The sequence below is a fragment of the Siphateles boraxobius genome, unplaced genomic scaffold, assembly GCF_051911475.1.
Source record: "Siphateles boraxobius isolate OS27281-9 unplaced genomic scaffold, OSU_SipBor_1 41, whole genome shotgun sequence".
NCBI lineage: Eukaryota > Metazoa > Chordata > Actinopteri > Cypriniformes > Leuciscidae > Siphateles > Siphateles boraxobius.
The window spans coordinates 9,317,789-9,343,331 of NW_027509042.1; the positions used below are offsets into that span (position 1 = coordinate 9,317,789).

General features: G+C 36.3%; 1 protein-coding gene across 1 annotated transcript in view; it reads left to right on the forward strand.

Annotated features, from left to right (window-relative positions):
- The first annotated feature begins 205 nt into the window (after nucleotides 1–205).
- The window catches only part of tex264a (testis expressed 264, ER-phagy receptor a), a 69,245-nt gene continuing 43,907 nt past the window's right edge, over nucleotides 206–25,543 (forward strand). The window contains exons 1-2 of the mRNA XM_077198156.1: nucleotides 206–746; nucleotides 16,151–16,372. Coding sequence (XP_077054271.1) covers nucleotides 489–746; nucleotides 16,151–16,372 — 480 coding nt within the window. The 5' untranslated portion in view covers nucleotides 206–488. The remainder of the gene's footprint in view (nucleotides 747–16,150; nucleotides 16,373–25,543) is intronic.

The following is a 25,543-nucleotide window of genomic DNA, read 5'->3' on the forward strand; positions in this document are numbered from 1 at the left end:
ATATTTGAATGTATGAGAGAAATCTTGACCATTCTAATTAGTCAAGTTTCAATAATCACCCTTAATAATAAAATTCAAATGCTATAAACAACAAATATGTGTCAGCTGAACCACTGGAGTCTTTTTAAAAATCGAGCTGTTCGAAAGAACCGATTCTTGAGATTGACTCGGACTTTTTGGTTGGCTCGTTCCAAGACATCCCTCTGACTCACTGTCACATGATGCAAGCAGGAAGCAATGCGTTCAATGTTTCTGTGCAGAGGATAAACAAACGCTCAGCTGTGTCAATAAAAAACTAATAGACGGGTGTAAACAGACTTCACAGTGGAGTATCGAAACTGTAACATCTGCAGAGCGGCACGCATGCAAACAAACAGGGAAACTGAAGGATTGTTTTATCGAGTGCCATCACAGTAGTTAACAGAATTATTCGTACCACGTTACACATTGAGCTTTTCTGTGTTTGATTTTCTGACAGCCGGGCAAAAATGTCTGACTTTGTCATTTTACTGCTGATTCTTTTTTTGGTCGTTTGTCTCATCTCAACTCTGGTGGGCTTCGTTTTTTACACCGGACTTTTTTCTGAAGTCGTGATTCGGACTGGATCTCCTCCGGTGAAAAACATCACGATTGCATACAAGTTAAGAAAGGGATCGTACAAGGACAGCGGATCTGCTTTTACTGAGAGCTGCAGTATCGGACCGAAGCTGTCTTCTGTCGGTGTTTTTTACGATGACCCCAGTCAGGTCTGTAGCTCACTTCTCTGTTCTCTCTGATTCACTGATTCTTGAGGAAACTTCATCTGCCGTGTGTTTTTAAAACAACATTTCCACTTTAAAAATGATTATGTGATGATTTATGGAATGTTCTCAATACAAATAAATAATTTAATATGATTTTTTATGTATAAAAATAAAACGCCCGATGACGTCACTCAATCGCTTACAACCCATCCAAAACTCCTCTCTGCAACGAACTTTCTCCTTTAATGACGTTACTTGAGGCTGTAAAAAGGCGTTTTGTTACTTTTTTTAAATCCCTTTTTTGTTGGAGTTGCTGACTGTGGTACCTGTTTTAATGTTGTTTAATAATAAATAATAATACAAAAAAAAACCCACCTGTCATTGTACAGGAATGGTATACAATATTAATACCACGGTGAACTGATACTGAATGATTAATATAATGCTCCAAGGTTATTCAAAACTTACCATAGTTTTACCATGATGCATGTAATTATTTGAGTGATAGTGTTACATGTATTATTGTTAACTTTGCTAAAACAGCAGTTTTAGAAAGGTGTTTGGCTTGGTTTGTTTCTTTTTTATTAAGTCTTTATTAACATGGACTGATTTTGGTCCAAAACTTAAAGCCCATTAAACATTTCTCTCACTTGTTTGACATACAGGCTAATGAGAATAAAGCCTCAAGGATGTTATTCTATTCATATTTTAAATATATGATTCACTTCAGTAAACATCGTAATATTTTCATGGCTGACTCACTGAGGTGTTTTCTTCAGTCGGCTTCATGGCCACAATGCAAACCAAAATCTGCTTTAACTAAACGTCTGGTCATTCCCTATTACGTCCTAAACCTAAATCATTATATCCTAGCTTTCAGTGTATCTAGAGAATCAATTATAACATGCTGTGCATGACTCTGAAGGTGAACATGGACCTCATGGAGGAACAAATTGGAGGATAAAGAGATTTGAGACACTCTTGATACACATCCTCATACTCTGAAAAGAGAATGGATTGAATTCGGCCTTCTTAGCAGAAAGTGGAAGAACTACTGCATGTAAAATATGTCAGATGTCTCAGCATATATTATTTATATCCGAACAGGTCATGCTAGTAGACTCCCTGAATGGGTGTCATTAATATTACTACATTGATCTAAGGCTGCACAGTCATCGCAGCATTTATGCAGTAATTGTGCATCAGTATTATAAGGTTGGGCATTGGAAATTAAAGTTGAGTGCTGAGGTAACCACTCAGTTTTATTTTGTGAAGCATGACAGTCATTGGCAAATGGACTCACTGGCATGCAAGAATGACTGGGAACGTCCCACTGGTCCCATATTTTGAATCATACCAATGTTCTGCTTATTTATTCTTCTTTTATAAATAACTTGGACAAGGGAGAGTTATTGCATAATGTTACCTGCTGGTAGGAGTAGCATTAGCATTCACCCGATCATCCTCTGTTTTGGATGCATTTGTCTCTTTCCTGACCCAACTGCATGAACCGGGGCCTCATTTATAAAATGCACATACGATCAGATTTTATCCAAAAATCAATGGATTTTATCCCACATCAAAAGTGAGGAACAAATTAGGACTTATTAAGGCAGAAACTGACTCTGATGCATATGCCAACTGAAGAGCATGCATTGAAACTTTTTGCCCTCAAATACCAGTAATTAAACAAACCAAGAACATTTATAAAAAAAGCAATCTCATTATGCATAAAGTTATTTGGATTAAAGTTTACGAGGGCACCTACATTAAAAAATAAATATATAATAATATATAGACAAGTATATAATAAATACTGCAATATTCCTTTAAAAAAAACTAAAATTGTCCATTTTGATTTTATGGTGACTTTAAGTATGAGTTGCCTATCCAGTTTAGACCTTATTGGACAGACACTCGGATATTTGTCATGCATCTTAGAATAGAAAAAGGAAAATATGAAACACATTTTCTTATGCTTCTGCATTAAACACAGGGCCAATTGAAACCTATGGTGACGTGGCTGTGAGTAATGTGGGTAAAAAGGGACACAAATTATGAAGTGAATGCCAGGCTGGCAGGGTGGTGTTATAGACCGTATTAATGGCCATGATATTAGATGTTAGTAAGTAAGTTAGGAATATATTATACCATGACCAGTATCAAGAAAAAAACTGATGATTTGTGACATTAACAAAAAAACAAATAAAAAACAAAATCATTAAGTGCAATGCTTTTACCTTCTGGGACTTCACTCTTTTGTGGTTCTGTCTGCCATGGTATTTTTGTTAGCGGAAAATGAGACATGACATGAAAATTATAAATTAAATGATTTGTTTCTTTTCCAGAGAGCTAGATTAACGGGCTGCTTCACCCAAAATGAACATGGAACACAAAAGGAGAAAGTTAGCAGAATGTCTGAGCTACACTCTTCCATATAATCAAAGTGAATGGGGACCAGGGGATGTCAAGCTACAAAAATAGCATTATAATAGTAGTCCATGCAACTTGTGTGCTGCATTCCAAATCTTCTGAAGTGATAGCTTTGTGTGAGGAAAACAGACACTTAATCTTGCTTGACAGCCGAAGTCACCATTCACTAGATGGAATCGAGTAGCTTGGACACCTCCTGTTGTGTTCCACTAAAAAAGCAAGTCCTATGGCTTTCAAAAGATTTGAGGGTGAGAAAATGATGATGGAATTGTCATTTTTGAGGATGAACTATCTGGATGTTTGCACTTCCACTGCTAAATCCAGTAAGCAAATGCAAAATAAAAGTTCAGCAGAGCATAAGGGTGTTTCCTCAGTGCTGCATAAACTGCCACGTTAGCTTACTGGGCTTAAGCTTGTCTCAGTGGAAACTGTCAAAGCAGGTCATGCCTTCTGGAAATCAGCACAGTATTTCCCTAGCCACTAGATGGTGGTACAGTATAAATAATGTAATTTGCATCAATTATGGTCAAGATCAAGCCTACATGTATGGAAGTCTAAAATTTGCAGGGCTATTACTTTTAGTATTCATTTCATGAGTACAGTGACGCCACATCATACCTGGACACTTACACCCACTTAAAAAATTATGTTTGTTCTCAGTTATGTAGGCTACATTAGCGTTTTGTTACATTATATGTTGTAAAAGTATGTTTATTGCATTATTTTAGTGTCTTGTGTTACCATGATGAAGATTTGCGTTTGTGTACATAGGCTATTAGCCCACTTATTTATCAGAAAAGGACTGTTTGATATACTGTTTTTTTTTTCTAAATTAAAGTTTAAAGGGGTCGTGAAATGAAGAATAAAAATGTTATGTATGTATAAGAGGTGACTCTACAATAAAAACACACTGCATGTTAATATTTGTTTCCACCCTTCTGGACGCCCGGATTTGAAATCGGGAGAATCGTGAAAGCCTTTTAACATGCGTAATCGTCGTATGTAGGCCTACTGGAGGTGTGTTCTAAACAACTCATGTCTGTATATCAATCACAAGTGCGATAGATATAGAGCTGCACGATTAATCGTAAAAAAATATCACGATCCCGATTCAAACACCCGAGCGATCTTATTCCTGACAACGATTCAGCTTCTGCCACTAATCCAGAGATCAGTTGTCATGTATTGGTATGAAACAGCTTCACAAAGCTGTGGTCTTTTCAGCCACACAGTAGGCTATCATTATTTCTGTTACAATAATTCAAATTATCACATAAACATTGGGACAAAAGTTTATAGTTTAATATATAAACACTAATTTCTGCGGCAGTGAACAAAATAACTTTACGCTTCAAATAACGATTTTATCATTTACATCGTTACACCAGTATTTGGCGACAAGTAACGGTTAAAAAATGTATTTGTCATTAAATCATTAATTTAAGACTCATTAAAAAAACGCTGATTCATCCAGTAAATAAACAAGTCTTGATGAGAGAGTGATTACATCATTCATTCAAACCATTTTTAAATAATTATTTTAAATTGACATTTATGTTAAATGACATAAATTCAAATAAAATAAAAAAATACATTTTTAAAAAGACTGCAGCAATTAACATTTTGTCAGAATCTAAATCAAATTACGCTATTTTGTTTAGTTATTCAGAATCGTAGGAGAATCATGATCTTAATTTAAACAAAATATATATATAAAGTGAATCTCAATTTATCCAGAATCGTGCAGCTTTGCTGTTGGATAAAGATGTTGAGTAAGACCGTCAAACTCAGAAGTTGTTCACTCAGTGGATGTAAAGAAACTGTACTTCCAAAAACTTTGCATTACCTTCCTAAAGATCTGAACATTATAAATGCATGGCTGAAGTTTAGTTTTTAATTATGTGCCTGTGCGAAAGATAAAGTTTTCATTTGTTCTTCATATTTTACAACAGATTCATTATTTTCATCATGCCTCCAAATGTGGCATCAATCTTTTATTGAAAGATATGACAGTGCCTGCCAAGCATTTTGTCCTTGGAGGCAACGCAGGTAATTACATTTCTGTCATGGCACCTCTCGAAGAGATTGGCATGGTAATAGATATAAGTATGGTAATGGATATGGCAATGTTAATGTATTTAGTCTTGGCGAAATGGATCTGCTGCTGCTGCAGAGCAAGTACAGCGACTTTCTACTGCCAATACATTCATAGACATTGCTGTGAGCAAGTAAGACATGCTACTGCTGCACATGTAACAAACATGAAATAACTCTTGTAGGATCTATACAGGTGGAGCTGGGGAAGCTGGAGGGTTTCTGAAAGCACACTGCACACTGCTAACAGCAATCACTACCGTATTTGAATGTTGAGCTGCAGCGGATTGGCTGGGATGCAACAGCAACCAATCAGCTGCACTATGTAGATAATGATGTGATCATTACCAAATTGTGTTGTGGACCTATCAGCCTGCGCCATCTAGAGTTTCATGCCAGAACATCCAGTGTAGACCCGGTTTTACAGTGTGTTTGTGATTAAGACACCAAGTGTATCATCGTTGGAGTGTTGCTAGAAAAATCGCCCCTTGAAATTGAGTGGGGTTTTTTTTCATTGAAAATGGAAACATATTCTCATTTTTAACTTTTTTTGGTGCAAAAAAACTTTGCAAACTTCTCAACTAATCTTTGAGAAACATAAACTTGAGAAACATAAATTAAAATCTAAAACTGCATTTCATGACCCTTTTACATTGTAAACTGCTTGGTTGTACACTCAAAAAAAATGGTTTTGTGGCACTGTTCTTTTTTACCCAAGTATGTTTTGTTAAAGTAACACACATACATTTCTTTTACCACCAAAACACTATTGTATTGTTTAATTAACTTAACCTGTATCATTTGCCACTTTACTTAATTATCAATCGTTAAACTAATTTAAAGGGTTTAATTTCGCGATAAACAAAAACTTAATTTGATTGTGTTCAATCTGCTTAAATATGTTAAATTAAAGTTTACTTAATCCGTTTGTGTTGGATTACATGAATGATTTGTGTTGCATTAACTGAAACTGGGCGGTGCTTGTTAGTTCCCAGCATGCTTTGCATATAGCTGAATTAAGACAAAATAAATGTAGAAATGAAGTGTTATTTTATGTGTTTTTTTTTTAGAAAATGAGGAAAGGGGAAGACTTTATAGTGTGTAATTGTGTTTAATGTTCAATTACATTGCAATTATTAGAACCATTTAAATTACAGTGGGTTACCATTGTGGAGAAGAGTAGAGCACTTGGTTAGGATGTGGACTGATTCAAATAGGTTTGCTATTGTTGCTGAAAGAGCATATAAATCTTAGCATTTAATATGTTAATAAGTGCTACTATTAGCTAATAACTAGCTATAGTCTAGTACTTCATTTCAGAAATCATGTTATTCCTACATACATTTATTTTTCAGTGTAGTTTTAAATAAACTAAAGCAAGTTCACTAAACTTAACCGATTTAAGTTACAGGGAAGCATTTCCATTGATTTGTTTGGACTCAATCAGTTGAGTTGTCACAACACAAGGAGCTTACATAGATTCAAAAAATGTAATTAACATTAATACAAAATAATTTGCTTGTGTGGAACCACTGTCCATAATTGAATTAAGTTAGTTTAAAGAGTAATTTTTTTGAGTGCAGTTGGTGATTTTGTTCTTAGCTACATTCCACCTCAAATCCAGATAAAGGTCTGTAATGCTGCTCTACAGTACTTTGGCTGCTTTCCCAGCTGTATAATGTAGTCTGGCATCCGAGGGGATTTGCTGTGTTTATTGTCTTTGGTGACAGGGTTTGGGTTTTTGATTGGCACTCTCACCTTTTAGTGTCCAGCCACTGTCTTCCCTAAAACCAATTAGCTTCAGATCTGACTATGATATGTTGTTAGCGCTCGCTGAGGTCACTGTCCGATTTTAATTGGCATAATGCTCTGTGCTTATTAGCATGCTCAGCTCTCCTGCGGGAGGCAGGGGTTGATATGGTCTGTTTCAGAAGGTCAGCTACCAGCGGATCCAAAGTGTTTGAGCTTGACAGGGTAAAACAGAGGAAATTCACTCTTTTGAAACATGGTGAGAATGACTGTTCCAAGCTTGTCAGTGGCAAAACCTCTGAGTTATTTTCAGCATTATCTTCTTAGTGGTTCATACACAGCACCTTTACCTAATGAGCTTAGCACAGCTGTATCAGTGATAGTAAAAATACAGTAGTATTTCTAATGATGGGCAGTAGCGTTGCTAAAAGTAGCAAAGCTATATGGTTCAACTCACCAAGGCTGCATCATGTATTTGATGAAAATTACAATAAAAACAGTAACATTGTGAAATGCTATTAATTTAAAATAACTGTCTTCTATTTTAATATATTTTATAGTGTACTGTACTTTATTCCTGTGAATATTCAGCCGTCATTACTCCAGTCTTCAGTATCTCATGATCCTTCAGAAATCATTTTAATATGCTGATTTGGTGAAAAACATGGAAACCATGGTACATTTATTTTTCATATTTTTTTGACTGATAGAAAGTTCAAAAGAACAGCATTTATTTGAAATGTGATTTTTTTGGAACACTGTGAAAGTCATTACTGTCACTTTCGATCAATTTAATGCATCCTTACTGAATAAAGTAATTTCAGTTGATGAAAGTGGAAAAGCAAAGTCAATTCAGAGAGTTAGTTAACACACATACATGTTAAGAGAGTAAATGTGGTCAGTTTTCATGTTGAATGGTCTTATTTTACAAGGCGAATGGCAATAGTTTTGAAAGCATTAGCAGTCAAATTTTTTATCTGAAGTACAGAAACGGTTAAATCAACAAATGTGTTGTTAATTTGGTGATCCAGTTCTGCGGTTGAAGTTGTTGGTCATAGCAATGTTTTGATGCTTTAAAGAAATACTGACTCAAGTGATGGTTTTTGACTCATGCAGGGTATTATAGGACGGGGAGGAACCTCAGAAGTGAGACAACTTTGACTTTAATCCTTTATGCTGCGTTTGAACTCTCAATGGTTTTTATATTCAGTCACCTTTATTAATACCATTTGGCCTTATGATGTACCAGCATGAAACCAGCTTATTTATAACCGTGTATAAATGGAAGAGCTTATTCTCTTTGGGTGGTTCATTCAACCCAGGTGTCTACATTCAGGGCTGATTGGAGAGGACGTCTTTCAGTTTTTATACGGCAGTCAAAGCGAATCAGTTGTTACTTCTGTGGAACTCAGACTTAATTAACACTCCACAGAATCTCTACAAGCACTGAATCTATAATGGAAGTTTATGGTAGAAGCAAAGAGCTGCCATTTAAATCTGCCCTACTTTGTCCAAAGTTAAGAAATTAAATCGGCGAATGAATTAAAAAACCTTTATAGCTATTTCACAGCACATCAAGTCCCTATACTCTGTTCTACACTTTCATGTTCTAAGCTAAAATCACTCTGACATGGGCTTATTGTTCTGTATGATAAATTCTGTTTTGTTTTTTAAGTCAAAGAATTCTTCACAGTCAAACATTCAACTAGTCCACTATATATATCTACAGTATATATAGCAGTTATTTTAAAAATAACATACTGTATGTATAAAGTTTCATAAATCTAAGATGAATAAAAATATACATAAAAGAGCTTTTATTTATCGCTTTATGACATCTGGTTAGGACACAATGTCGTAAGTACTGTCAGCAGGATTCTTCAACCCTCTCTGAGCAGTTGTGAGCGTCTTTCAGTTCATCACCTTTGAAGCACTAATGCTTCAGCCATCAAAGCGCAGCTTTCACTCAATTTCAAGACAATTATTTTCAAACTTCAAATCGCTTGCTGTGAGCATTGTTCCCATTTTTATCCATAACCCGCAGGTTTTGAGGACTATTTTTTTGTGGAATAAAGAGTTAGAGTTAGGCTGTTTATTTATTGAATATCTCTCAGTTACTTTACTGAAGAACTGTTTTACATGTAGGTCTACACCTTTAAAAAGTTTTGGGTCAGTTGTACGAAGTATCTAATGCCCGCAAAGGCTGCATTTATGCAATCAAAAATCCAATAAAAACAGTTATATTGTGAAATATTATTACAATTTAAAATAACTGTGTTCTCCTTAAATAGATTTTAAAATATAATTTATTCCTGTGATGGCTCGGCTTAATTCTTAAGCATCATTACTCCTGTTTTCAGTCTCACATGATCCTTCAGAAATCTTTTTTTATTGTTATCAATGTTGAAAACAGTTAATGTATTTGTGGAAAAACTTTGATAATTTTTTTAAGATTCTTTGATAAATAAAAGGTTCAGAAGAACAGCGTTGTAATAGTAGTGTCACTTTCATACAATTTTTTGCAAACTTGACTGACTAAAAGCATTAAAAATGTCTTCAAAAACCTTTGAACGGTAGTGCATGCATATTTCTCTAAGAAATAAAAATGGTGTTTGATGGACATGACCTTAAACCAGCCCAATTATACAGTGTTTCCTTAAAGCCGTCTAGTCTGACGTGTTGTTTTGGATACACAATCCGCTTATGAAACATGCTAATACATTTCTGTTTACTGAAACATTTGTTGGGCTATGAGCTGAGCTGATCCCTCATGTTCAGCTTCTTTTGTACATAATTATCTCTTGTTTACCCTTCTGAAGATGCATTAACACAGACCAGGGAAATAACGTTTTTTTTTTATGAGGAAAAAATACAAAAGTATTGAGGGGTGAACGCTTTCTCCAGAACGGCTCTTTGTTGTCTCAGGGCAGTGTTTTAAAGTTTAGGGATTAACAGGAAGACTGACTTCACATTATAGGCATTTGAAACTTCATATTAATGGTTTCTTCTCCTTTTCATTACCTGACGTGCTGAACTTTCTCTTCACATCATGACAAAAGAAAATAAACCAATCATGAATGTTTTGTCCAGCTACTAGCAAAATGTCCTACATGCTTGACTTTTGAATGCTAGTCGCCCTCCTCTGCCTTTTTTAATTAGACTGATGGCGTGAATGTTGCCTTGAGCTGGGAGTTATGATTAGTTATTGCCTGGTTTTGCGAGAGCAGTGCATGGCTGATGGACAGTCTTTGTAGTTCCAGGCACTTCAGTTTAGCAGTGTCAGTCAGCTAATGAAGCCGGAATCGAGTGCATGCAAGGTGGACCTCACATTTCTCTGATTTATGTCTCAAGCTGATGTTAACCATCTTTAAATAATGGCCTGAGCTATCCATCAACTTAATTTGAAGCATGCATTAATAAGAATCAAATGAATCAAATGGTTTTCCTAAATGCTTCATGTGAAGGTTTTGACTTGCAGTGTAGGGTTTCGGGTTGTCTGCTAAATGCAAATACCAATTCTTTGCTCTTGTGGCCCTTTTCAATGCCAACTCAAATATTATCCGATCTAGGCTATTTAATTTTTATTTTTTTTGCATACTCTATTTTCTGCCCCATTAATTCTGTCCAAATTGGCCCCTACCAAACATAGCACCTACGCTTCCCCAAAATTGCGCCATCAGTTTCAATTTCATTCAGCATGGGAGTCTATGCAACATTTGAGGACATTCAGGGCAGCTAATAATCTTGAGGAACTGGCAGATTATGCATATTCATGGTTCTGTGCTAAAGTTTACTAGCAAGTTACTCTCTCTTTCGCAAAATTCCCTTGATATACACCAATACTTAGTTAAACACAGCAATGTTTATATTATATTAAAATATATTAAATGTAATGTAGGGACTGAAAATTGTCAGATTCACAGAAAATAACTGAATTTAGCTAATTAACCGAGATCTCTAACACATTTTTGCAATTCATGTCCATGTTTAAGAAATGTCATGTCTTATGCAAACCTTTCTGGAAGGCCTTTTTTCAAGCTTATTTGAAAAACAGTAGCTTAAGGGTTGTCCACAAGTGTGTCATTGCTTTTATTATTTAATGTATGCAGGCTAGCTGTTAACCTAATGTTAAATGTGCTGGTTGCTGTTTGTTGACCTGGATAGTGTTTTTTTACTTGACGTGTTGCATACAGCCTCCTTTTGCTTGGCTGTGTATCTGCTGTCGAATCACAGAATGCTCCCTCCTGTATGTTAAGTTAATGCTTTGAAGCTTGATATATAATTTGAAGCCCAACTAAAATTTGTAAAGACAAACTGCATTTTATTATCTGTCCTGAATTATACTATACCTTCAGCTCTTCTAGGTGGCCAGCAGAGGTCTCCCCAATGCTTATTCAGGACTTAAATTTACTTCAATGTACCTGTGTCATATGTCCACTACTTGATTTGTTATATTTATTATATTGTTTAGATTTTTGCTTTTTAAGGTTGTGTTGTTGTGATTTGATCTTCTGGCACTTCTGGTACAGTGCAGACATGCTGCGAGTTTGATGCATTGCTATTATGCATGTGGTGTGAAACAGGCTTCAGGCAGAGTTCATATAGAAATTTTATAGAGTAGGAAATAGATAGGACTTGTGTAGAACTTGCCCACGTGAGAGAGTTTGCTTTACACCGATAAATCATTAGAGTTAGTCTGTTGAGTTTTTTGCCAGATACTGTCCTGATCTTCTCTGAAGTAAACTCCATGAACCTTTTAGTAATTACACACCATACAGGTTTCAAGAACATTCCACAGGAGGTCTCCAAGAGGAGCTTTGCTCTATGAAGCAAGGCTGCATATATGATTAAATATGAGGAAGAGGAGGTTTGTAGCAAGTGTAGAGCTCCATCAGGTTAAATTGAGTGCGGTTCCATACTGAGTAGCACCATGAAAACCCTAGTTCTCAAACCTCGGGTAATAAACAAAACCAGGACATACACTATCTGTTTCATTCATATGGCTTAAAAACCAGCTGGCAGCAGCATCGTGAAGCCCTAAGATATGGAGAAACTGTAAAAGCTCAAACAGTAGAGCATGTTGCTGGCATGAACTAATAAAATATGTAATACCTTGAGAACAATGTGCGTTTGCATATTTACAGTAGGCTAGTCAGGGCTCGACATAAGCAATGGCCCGATGACCCGGGGCCAGTAAAAGAGTATGTCGGGCTAGTTGATTGGCCAGTCACTGGCACGCGCGGGCCATCAGCAAAACAAACAGCAAACGTCATACACAGTAGCTCGAAGAGTGTCAATGTTACTTCAGGTTATTTATAACGTGTTCAAATGTCAAAGAACTATGAGGCTGATACGATAAAGAGGACATTCCTAGTAGGGCTGGGCAGTATATCGAGTTTGTACAATATATCGATTTTTTTTAAACAATATGGAATGAGGCAATACCGTTTATATCGATACAGTAAGTTAGTTTGATACGAGCACATCTGAAATATAGCGGAGTACGCAGTGTGAGCTCCTGCAGTGAAAGAACATAGTACCATTGTCCTAAACATGACACAAGCTAGTATTAAGTGCTTCAAAATAACTGGTAAGATAACGTTATAGTCAACAAGTTTAAAGCAGCTTGCCCTGCAGATGCTCTGACAGCTGACTGACAGATAAATACTTGCGCTGTTTAATGCGTTTGAGACGTGGTGCGTTCCTCAGTGCTTAACTTACATTTCACTGGTATATTCTCCATCTGTAAATGTTAGAAAGTCAAACAAATATGTCCATTTCACTGTCAGGAGAGGTCGAGCTTCTGCAAGTGAATCTCCGCTAAAATTCAAGCTTCCAGACGAGCACGATAGAATAGTAGAGTAATAATTCAGACTAAAATATACTGTAGATGTTGCTAAAATACTTGTTGTTGGAGACAATAAATGTGCAATATGTGGAATTTTAAACCTACAAGTATATTTTATGAAAGTGACCATTATAATGGGGTAATCAAATGCAGGCTAAAATAATTGGTGTTTTTTTGTTTTGTTTTGTTTTTATTTTCATTTTTAGTTTAGCCTTTCGTCATTTTAAAAACAAAGTTTTTAGGTTGTAATGTTACAATTTTAGAATGTAATGTGATTTTAACCACCTTTTTGCACATAATATAGCCTATTGCATAGCCTACATTACATTTCCTATATTTGTTTCCATATTCTTGAATTTCAACATTGTTTCGTTCTTCATTTAAAAAAAAAAAATTGTATTGACTACTTTTTTAGGTCATAAATGTTAAATGAATGACAAAAATAATCAGGCAAACTAATATACTTTCGTCTAATTTCGCCATTTTGAAGTGAAAATAGGCCTATGTAACGTTACTCATCACTCATGTATCAATAATTAGTTTGTCATTGTGAGGGGACAAGAAAAATTAATCCTAATGTATACAATAAATACAGTTTAATGGAAAAGTGCCTTTCCTTCTATTTCTTTCAGGGCCAGTAAAAATATAGAAGGGGCCAGTAAAACTCTGATCTACTGGCCCTGGGGGCCAGTGGGGATTTTTTTTTTTATGTTGAGCCCTGGGCTAGTACATAAATATTGCTTTGTATGACTGCACAAACATGTGCGTTTGGCAGACATTTTTATTAGATGTTTAAAAAAAGTTTCAATCGTGGTTTACACATAACTCCAAATATCAGGCTGAGCTGCTTGAGTGGAGCTGGTAGTGTACCTAGTGTGTTAATTTTGGAGCGTAGTGTGATGATTCACTGTCTGTGAATTATTTATCAATGTCTAAACGATCTGGTGCTGCTAATTTTTGCTAAATCTTGTTGATTCTGCATCTGGTTTGCAGCTTCCAGTATGAAGTAGGCAGATCCCTGTTGAATTTTTATGAGTCGCCTCTTCAGCCAAGGCTGAGCTACCTCGCTCTCTACAATTATGCAGATCTGAGCACCTTAGGGACTCCTGGGGTATGCAGAGAGCTTTTGCCATTTCTCCGCCAACCCTTGATAAAAGAAAAAAAAAGCAACACTCCCCGACCTGCATGCTCCATGAACCGCGTGTTAGCCATGAGCAATGCCAAATGTGGCTGGGGGGGGAATTCCCAGAAGTCCTAGCCCCAGGAGGATGGAGCAGAGCGAGAGGATAAGGGTTGGGGAAGATGAGAGGAGTCAATCCTTGTTACATGTCTGCCAATAAAGAATTACCACCTTTTTATTGTTGCAGAGCCTTCATCTGTCAAAAAACGATGGCCCTTGCAAAGCCGAGCAGAGAATTGCTTTTGAAAATTGGTTTTCCCTGCAGCAGGCCTCTGGAGGGAATACCGGGAAGAAGCCGAGCAAATGACAATGTACTGCATTTTAGTGGTCATCTTGGATTCCCGAAGGCATAGAGTGCATTCAAAGACGGTTTCCTACATCATCCCGTTTCAATAATGAGTATTCTATGCATTCAGGAGATGAATGGAAAAAGATCGGTTTATAAAATGTGTCTGCAATGCCATTTTTTAGCCTGTGTATTTCAGTGTGCAGCGCAATGACCCCTCAATGCGAAGATGCATAACACGGCATTTTGGTTCTTCTCTGCATCCATGTGGTCGCCACAACTCGAGAACCAATTACGCTGTAAAAGAAGGCCTTATCGAGTCCATTAGTGTGTGTAGTCAAATCTGGGGGCGACTGCCAGGAACGCTGATTGTAAATTCGCTTGCTTTTCATGGACGTCTGGAGACCAAATCTTCTTGGTTATCTTTGATTGGCAGTGTGAAGATTTGTTGGTTTGTTTGAGAGGGCTTGTGGGTATTATTTGAATTGGTACTGCATTCTCTTGTTCGTCCACATCGTTTGGGTGAATTATTTGACATAAACAGACAAACAACAAGTGAAGGGAAGTGTATGTGTAGGCATTCTTGCTTCTAGTAATTGCCTGTTGTCTCTTGGGTGCGCTGTCTGGAGAACTGCCTGAAATTCCCACTTTATTTGCTGACAGTTGTGTAGGACATCAGCAATGGAGAGAGTTCTGAATACCATCATTAGTCCCCGGCTTGGAGAAACAAGATCTTCGTGCTGGGAACAGGGACAAAATGCACACAGAGGAAAGAAGTACTGCAGGGTAGAGAAATGAGTGAGTCAAAGAATGGATGTGGAAAAGAAAGACTAACCAGGAAACAGGAAAAAAATAGGCTTAAGAAAAGGATGAAGATACATTTAGCATTGTGTCGGTTTCTGGTGCTGTCTCAACCTGTTGAGAAGATCATCTTATTGTCGATGAGAAGCATTCAATCTAAATTACGGATGTTAACTACATATTGAGTCATTCACTGTAGTGGGCAAACATGCTAGATAAGTAATTAGAGGTGATCACTTTATAAATGCCTTAATTGGTTTGTCATGAATGTTTTATTGGATTGCTAGCTCCAATGGTCATGTGATTGTGATGTGTTAGTCCTACCATGAGACTTAAACCTCTTGGTTGTGTTATGATATCAGAGGTTGATAGCACTGTGAGACATTGCAAGAACTTAAACAGTAATAAACCATCTGACCAACCACAGACCGCTGTGCTTATAATGCATTTTGAGACAGTTTTATCTGACTTTGTTGAAACCACAACAATATTGTGGGGCAGAAAATGCTGTACAGAAAACAGAGAAATACTTTGCAGAAATGTGTGCAGACTTTGTAATCTGACCAGAAATACTGTCCAGAAATACCAGTGACTATTTTTTCCCCGAAAATGTTTAATGTAAAGTTACTATGTACAGCACAGTTTAAAAGTTTGGGGTTAGTAATATATAAATAAATAAATAAATATATATATATATATATATATATATATATATATATAAATATATATATAATATATATATATATATATATATATATATATATATATATATATATATATATATATATATATATATATATATATATATATTATTTCTGCAGGATCATGTGACACTGAAGACTGGAGTAATGATGCTGAAAATCCCACTTTGCCAGCACACAAAATAAAATATATTTTAAAATATATTCAAATAGAATTTAAATTGTATAATATTTCACAATAGTACTGTTTCTTTGCTGGTGCCTTATTCAGCGCAATCTGATGTAATCTGTCTCTCTTTGTGTTTTGTGTTTCAGACTCAAGCAGATCAATGTAGGTATGTAGTGGGCAGTATACTGTGTGAAAATGAAGAGACACCTGATGAAGAGCTACAGCGTCTGTATGAGAAATACGGCTACAAAGTCATCTCCTTCCCAGAAGTCACCTGTGCCGTAACTTCCTCGTTTCCGAACAGATGCACTCTGTCCCCCGTCTGTGGCGCTTATAGAGTCTACCCTGAACTACAACAGTATATAAAGGTATCAGTCATGCTCTATCTATCTATCTATCTATCTACCTACCTACCTACCTACCTACCTACCTACCTACCTACCACTCAATTGCAATATACGTTACCTGGCCGAACTTCAAATGGTCAGAGTGCAGCGCTCTGCTTTATTTGTTGCAATTTCCATAGTGTTTTACATGCCTCATCACAAGTGGTCAATATCAGGCACATCTAATGGAGGACAGCATGTGAAATGTATAGCAAGGAACACGCGTGTAAATGGGAAGAAACGGCCTTTGTAACTTCTGAATGGACAGATAACTGGATATAGAGATGGAAAGAGGCTGTTAATTAGGTCAGTTAGTGTGAGCCTGCTGGTCGGTGTCCAACAGCGTGAGTTCAGTGCGGTTCAGTGCTGTGAGATAATGTGATGGATGATGCGCTACTTACCATTTGTAAACCATAATGACATGTGAAACTTGAGGTGTTAATTGTATAGGTAGGTGTCACTTTTCTAGTGCTAATGCTTTTCTTGTGCTCTATATATACACTAGCAACTAGATACCAATGCCTTGGCAACCACCTACAACACATTTTCATTGAGGTGGCTGTGTATATTGGGGAACCAACATCGAATGCACAACCAAAATTTGCACCCTAGTGACTCGCAATATTGTCGTGACAATCTGTCCTAGTTGAAGTGCTGGCGCAGGGGAGTCTCATACAGTTACAGAGCAGTCTGTACCAGATGCTCACTTATTTCACTACATAAAAATGAATTTAGTCTACCAGCTATCCTTGAACATAAGGAATTTCTGTAGTTAATGCATCAGCATGGCTCCAGACTGTGACTAAAATAAACTCAAAATAAACCAAACAAATATTTGCAACAATAATTTATAATGTAGTTGCTGTCTGGAGGACTTTGTGTCCACATGCGCTTTCGTCAGATTCAAACTGCTAACTGGCCAGCAACTTTAAGCTGTTTTGTGAATCTTTTCGACTGCCTGACTCATTAAAAAGAACTGGTTAATCAAACATCACAACTCTCATGAATAATTTATTAGAGTGGGTATTTTTAACCAGTTGGTTTTTAATGCGACAGTCAGTTGAAAAGATTAATGAAACCGCCTCAAAGTTGCTGGTCAGTTTGAATCACAACTCATCTGGATTCAGTCAGTGACTCGTTTCGGGCTGCGTTTGCAAGTCAAGGTAGATCATTGGTGCCAATTGTTTTTACCATATACTTAGGCTTACAATGCTTTTGGTAAACTGAACCCAGAGCCATTACTGAGTTCACAATGACTATCTCATGAGTCATTTTTCATTTATGATTAAAAATATATATACTTCTGTTTTCATGAGACTTAATTCAGTCTGCTAACTGAATGGTTGTTCATATGACAACATGTAATTTAAACATTAGTTTTGTTGTAGTTAATTAATAACGGAATTCAAAAAAACACAAACAAAATTAATTTCTTTAAAATATTATTATTAATTAAAATATTTATTTATAAAATTATATATTAGCTACATTTACATAGACACTTTTTGTTTCAATCAGAAGGAAATAATTCCGATTGGTGCATCCGAACATAGTGTTACATGAACACTAATAAAAGTGATCGGGTTAATGTGCAAGCTTCAAATCGGATTTAATCTTTTGATTTTTGACACAAGCACACAACAAATAAAGAGTTTGTCCGCTGTTGGCGCATACTAACCACCATCCTGCCATATCTTCTTTTCTTTTAAAAATCAGACGTAATATTTATCCATTTTGGGTCCTGATTAGGAGACGATTAGCAAAAGAAGATTTGTGCTGTGCTGCTCATATGTATTAAGCAGTAAAAACGCCCCTGCCATGGCTAAAACAAGGAGTCTGTGGATGAGAGTCGGAAGAAAACTGCTGGGATGACATTCTCCTGTAGTTCATCACAGACGACAAGTGGAATGGAGTGGTGCAGGTATGACGTCACTTTGTAGGCCAATCGGTAGTTAGCATCACAATGGTTCCCTCGACAAAAACCCAATAGGATTTTTCCATAGGCTTTTGGATTATCGCAAAAAAAAACACAAAAAAAACAAGCTCTGTGATTAACAAAAGTATATGATACTTACACGTTTTGTCCATTAAAATAATTTTCACAGATGAACACAACTCTTTTTGAATTTTGAAGCCTAAATGCAGTTGCCAGAATTAAAAAGCTAATGGTAGGCTATAAACGAACTACACCAAGGTCGATCGACTTCAACGTCACCACCACTAAGCTTCCGAAAACTCTTTCAGTTTTTATCTAAAAAACATTTTAGAATAATTTACAAGAGCACAATTATATGCATAACAAGGCTGTAAAAGCGGACTGATCTTAAATGTTCGGCATGATGGTGTTTAATTTCCACGACTGCCTCTTTAGTCCCATTTAGCCATTTGTTAAAAAACGCCTTTTTCAAGACACGTAACAGCTTTAAAAAATTTATATTGTAGAATAAAACGTGAAAGTATCTTGAGCTTGTGTTCACCACAGACCTTATTTCAGCCATTTAACCAAAACCTCATTTAAAAAACCTTTTTGGCCTACAAATTGATGTCATACCTGCACCACTCTATGATAACTTTAGAATGACACGTCAGTCATTTATGACATTATCCCCTGGTTTCACAGACAAGGCTTAAGTATAGTCCAAGACTAAAATTCATGTTTGAGCAGTTTTAACTGAAACCAACTTGCACTGACATATCTTAAAATAGTGCCATTGTTTTGTCAATAGTCTCCAATTGACATGGTTGCATGTGACTTTTTTATTCCATCTGTACGATTACAATTGGATTATTAGGGTCCATCATGTAAACACAGCTACTGTTATAATAATATAATAATAAAATATATAGTAATTAATATAAATAACTATATATATATATGTATATCCTATATATATATATATATATATATATATATATATATATATATATATTATGCAGATTGTGGTCTCATAAACCTATTTTTGAAAAGGGATTGACTATAAACACAATTTCGCTATATGGTCTCAGTCCATTTTTTTGAAAATGGCTAAAACTATGATGTAACCAGTTTCATTTGTTGACCTGCAACTTCCATTCTCACACTTTTTCTTTTGCTTACCTTCCTTGTTTAACTCACACACACACACCAAACCTTTTTTGACTTGGCTTGTCTGACAGCTTATTAAGAGTAGTGCAATAGTTACATGAGCAATGCAGTGTAGGAGTCAGCACTAGATGTATGTTGCATTATGGGACTGTGTGTATGAGTTTGTAATGTGATGTATGTGGAGTGGCACCGTGTACAAAGACGGGACTGAGCAGATGAATAATGGAGAGACATTCTCAAATGCACGTGTGTAAGTTGACAGGGACATGTCTTTACAATGATTTATTGAATAGGGTCTGGCAGAAGTTCAGACTGGCACTTCCTTTATTATGGAACTCAAGTAGGACTTCCTGTAAAGACCTCTGTACACCCACCACTACCACACATGCACCATACTTCAATTACAAACCAGATATTAGAAGTCACCTAGGAGTCTGATGTATGTGTCTAGAGCATTTGCTCATCTGTAATACATTGCGATTGGATTATTTTATAAAATTATGTCCACATTTTATCTATACTAAAAGAATTGTTAATGCTTTGCAACTATCAGGCTTGTTTTTTTTATCGTCAGTTTTTTGTCAACAGTATTTTTAATTAAAATTGTTAACAGTTAAATTATCATGTGTCTCATCTTCTAAATATTTTTGTCAGTAATTTCCGGCCAAAATTAACAGTTTTAAATATACCTACATATATTTTTACTAATAATATTAGTACATTCAAACTAACATATGGTCACCCGTGAAATTTTTTGGGTGATACAAATAAATAATTAAATTGACATTTAAAATAAAAAAAACTGATTCATTTTGTACTGATTCGCTCATGTAAATAAACTAAACTAGAGGTCTGTGCAGGTTGGATTTTTTAAAATACGGCTCACGCAAGATTCTGTCCCACTCCCTCAAAAAATATGTTATTATTTTGTACCGCTGGTCCCTGCAAAAGCCAATGGGAGGAGGTCTATGGGGATTTTCCGGTCCCGGTCCGGTTGGATTCTGTCTTGCTCTGGCTTTTAAAAAACAGTTACAAAAACTGTGATTACAAATTGTACAAATAACATTCTGTACCTTAAAGGGGTCATATAATGCCATTTTTGTACAAGTTAATATGAATCTTTAGGGTCTAAATGAAAACTTTGTAATATACTTTTATTAAAAATTCTCATTAGTATTTTAAGAAAACACAAATTTTACCTGCTCAAAAACAGCTCTGTTTTCAGCACGCCGTTTCAGTGTGTATGCCTTTAAATGATAATGAGCTTGCTGACTCCGCCCCTCTATTCTTTGGGGCGTTTTTGACACAACGCACGTGGAGTGTTGCCTTGACAACAGTTGATGGTATATTTTGGTGAAAGAATGACAGAGGGAGTCTCTGAGGACACATCTGTAGTGTTGCCATACCAATTTGAACCGGAGTCGGACCCGGAAAAAGATGACGGCCCCGAAGAAGTTTGACCATTAAGGCTTGAACAGGACGTTTCTGAATGGTTGGTTAACGTAATGTCACTTTGATCTATTTTTGTATGTACTGTCAGGGTAGAGTAGTGGGAAACAAACGCTGTGTTTACTGTATACTTAAGTTCTTAGGGAGTTAAATGTTGAAAAAAAAATTTCTTTGGTAAATGTAGGCTTGTCAGTGATGCGTAACGTCTTAGTGTTCGGTACAACTATCGTGACAGAAACATGTCCTGTCATGTCAGTGATGATTCTAGCAGTAGTTGAAGGATACCTAAGAATTTGTTGTATGTTTATGTTTAGTGCAGTACGAAAATGTTTTATGTTTTACTTAGTGTTAGCACGTTAACTGTAACACCTGCGTACACAGTTTTTAATAACACAATAACCATAACGCGTTGTTCATTATAAACGTGGTATTATGAATTATATTGAGAACGCCGTAACGTTACATAGAATACATGCCGTAATGTACCCTGAGTGTAAACATTAGCCGCATATCATCGTGAAGCGTGCAAGCGATTTGCAAAGATTAATATTTAAAGGTTAATAAAACGTTACACTCACTTCTTCAGGAGGTGCAGCAGGAACACGAGTAGTTGGTACCGATTCCTTTTTCAGGAAAAAAAGGAAATTTTCCTTTATACTGACTCTCGTTTAAAAAGCAGTCTGGTGAGAAATGATTAGCGCAAACATGAACGCATTTACGTTGATCGTGGGGAATATTCCCATCGTAAACAAAACTCAGCCACTGCTGTCAATCAACAACCGTGGGAGGGGCGTCATGCGCCGTGTGACGTCACACGGTGAAACGGCTCGATTTGAGACAGGGGAATTCATATAAGGAGATTAAAACAAAAAAAAACACTGGATGGATTTTTATCATTATATGATGGTTGTGTACAGGCACTTCCAACACACATTGCAGTACAATCAACTTGTAAAAGTGCATGTACCATTATATGACCCCTTTAAAAACATTAAAAAACATTTAACTTTTATTTTTCGAGAACTATATTTTGCTGTGGTCTTTCAAGTCATCACACAAGATTTTGCACACATATCTTCCCGCCCACACCTGCACTCAGCAATCAAAACTACTTTGTTTAAATCAGAGATGACCAAATAAAAAGCCAATCAAAATCACTGCGATACTCTCAATGTTTCTTATTTTATACTGTGAGGTCATTGTGAGTATTCAATATATCACCCAGCCCAGTTCCTGTGGAGTGGACATGTGTTGGGAATGGCTTCTGTTGGTTCTCTGCCGAACGTGGCATTTGGCACTGGGTTGTGTGGTCTGTTATGGCATGGGTTAAACACCAAACTGTCTCTCTGCCAACCCTAGATATCCCTTTTATCTTCTCCATTGACAAATCACACCTCTTCATCTTTGTATTGGTCCCTAAGTTGTCTTTTTTTGTATCGTTCTTCATGGGGCAGATATATCACTTGTCCACCCTCCATCGATAGCAGACACGGACACATTCTTCTCAATCTGCTGAGAGGCAGAGCCTTTGCTGATGATGATAAACACACACACACACACACGGACCATCTGTTCGACAGCGAGAGGGCAGAATCTCCTGTTCCCACACAGGAGTTCACTCCTAAGAAAAAGTGTACACAGAGTATGTGGGCAGTCCCATTACTCTGTAACAGTGATTTCAAGCTGTTAGTGTGTGTTCGAGTGTGTGTTGATCCAGCAGACGGCTGGCTGTCAGAGGATTGACTAAGCCCATTACAAGGGGTGATTCTTAAGAAGTATAAAGGAATGACTAGATGGACTACATTAGAGGGATTTGCCTGAACCCCTACAATTCTCCCAAAACGCAGTTTTGTCTCAGTGCTAGAGTCTTGTTCAAACTCGAAATACAAAGTTTTAATCCAATTAACAGCAACCCACTGATCCACTCAACTTCATGTTTAAAAAAGTAGCCTATATGTACTTATTGGTCAAAGTGATTAATGTTTGCTGCCTGAAGTTTGAAACATTTTGTTGCAGTTTTTATAGCTCAAAACATGCTTTATAGTTTCAAAATCATGCTGAGCTCTTCCAATCGTATCTGACATGAATGCATTAGTTTAGAACAAAAAATGTGTTATTTGTAAAGTTGTCTACATCATCCTTTAGGCTGTAGAACTGCTTTGGTGGATGAACTACTAGTTATGCATCATAGATGTAATAGAGCTGCCCACTTTTTCAGCGACCTTGGTTCAGAGAGTATATTCTCCCATTCATTTTCTCTATAGGCATTATGAAAAATGATTCAGTCAAGACTTTTAAGTAATAAACCAAAACAACCAACTCGGAGATGAATCACAATAGTCTAAACATGGATTTTAAGTTGTAAAGATCTTGAAAATCATTTTAAAAAAGACAAAGACTGTCAGTGTTTTTATGAGGCAGTGAACTGCTCGATTCAAAATGATATAATCTAATTATAAACTATTGACCAAGTCATTAATGGCTAAATATAAAATTATATACAAATATATATGATCATTTACAGGTCTTTTGATGCAATTCTTGTTTCCATGGTAACAGTGACTTCTCTGCTGGGTGAATCTCTCTTCAAGATTATGGGTAGTGAGGTTCTGTCTTGGCCTGTCTTCAAAAGTTTATACCATAACGTTAAAAAATTACTTCTCTATTGCGAAAATGAATCTTCTGGAACCCGAATGCTGTGCTGTGCTACTCTATTGCTCCAAATAACTAGTCTTTTGCGGTTTGTTATATCACATTACTTTCAGGTATACTAGAAAGCTAACAGGTTTTACTGGCTTTACATTGTCAAATATTGGCTATAACTTCGCAAAGACAAGGTTAATAAGCATATCTCACTAGTTTTATGTTAACATGTGCAATGATCAAGTCTTATGGCTACACTATTGAAACGGTGTGAACTTTATTATTTATTTCAATGCCATGCCCCATTGACTTACATTATAAATGCAGTACTGTTAATGCATTTTTTGTTTGTGTTTTCAGGACATTTCTATACATATTCATGCAGTTGTCCTTTTTTACATTGATACAGATTATTTAACATCTTTACCATTTGCTATTAACTTGTTTCACCAAGATTTTGAAATAATCAGCATGTATGATATATTCTCTGCTTGTGTAAAAGCATTTTCATAAACATCATTACGTGTCATTAATCGGAAGTAAATCCATCTCAAGTTGACTCCGCCCACCTTGGCAGTTACCTGAACAACACAGTGATTTTGTTTCCCTCTGGTCCAATCAGCTCATGAATAATGCAGTTATGTCCCTCCCCATCCTCTTTGATGTTATTATTTGTTAAATTAAACATGGAAAATTGGTTGTGGTTGTATACGGCATCCATATTTGATGAGCTTTCCAGTTTGTGGGCAGCTGGAAGAGAAGCACAGTGAATCTGAGGGACAAAAAATGTATCTGATATGATGAATGGAATCAAGAATATAATGATAAGTGAGACTTTTAGTAAATGGCTACTTCATTATATATATATATATATATATATAATGAAGTGTATATACACGTGTGTGTGTGTGTGTGTGTGTGTGTGTGTGTGTGTGTGTGTGTGTGTGTGTGTGTGTGTGTGTGTGTGTGTGTGTGTGTGTGTGTGTGTGTGTGTGTGTGTGATATTAGAATAATTCCTATGGAGTTACTCACTAAATCTTCTTCTAATTATAGGGAATATCTTGTTGCTAATGATAGGACCCCATCTGAAAGTTATTAAGGCATTTTATATTTAATAAGGTTTCATCCCTACTAGTAATTTCATGTCATCAGTATATTAACTGGAGCTTGTTGCATAAATCACAGTCTATATCTATAGAGAGGTAAAGGGAGGGATGATAACTGACCACAGCTCCTCTTTTGTGCTGTATGTGCCCCTCTGTATGGAGTGTGTGTGGGTGGGCTGGCAGACAGGCTGGTTCGAGCTGTTTGATCCTCACAGGTAGCCTTACATCTTTAATGAGACGCCATCAACCCTCCCCCATCTCACTCGCTTTCTTTACCTTCCCCTGGCCTTTTTTTGGGCCTATTTACACCTGCTCTTAACATCTGTTGTTTTTTGGGGGGGGGCATCATGAAAAATTTAGAAATACACATGCACTACTGTCCAAAAGTTTAAAGTCAGTAAGATTATTTAATGTGTTTGAAGGAACCTGGTGGAATGATCTAACTAAACCAGAGCTGCTGATTCCATAGCCACTTTCAAGAAACGGCTGAAGACGCATCTTTTTCGGCAGCACTTGATCCATATTACTAACACTTTCTCTTCTATTCTATTTTTTATTATTTATAAAAAAAAAAAAAAAAAAAAAAAAAAAATATATATATATATATATATATATATATATATATATATATATATAACATATACTGTGTTAGATTAAACTGAGAAGGGTCATAGCACTTGCATATTGTTGTGTGACTGTTAGTTTAACTGCTTCTGTTGTTCTCCTTTGTAAGTTGCTTTGGATAAAAGCGTCTGCTACAGTAAATTAATAAATGTAAATGTAACTATAAATTATGCATAATGACATGCAACTAACCCTAAACCAAACCAAACTCTAATTCTAACCCAATAGAAAGTACATGTAGTTACT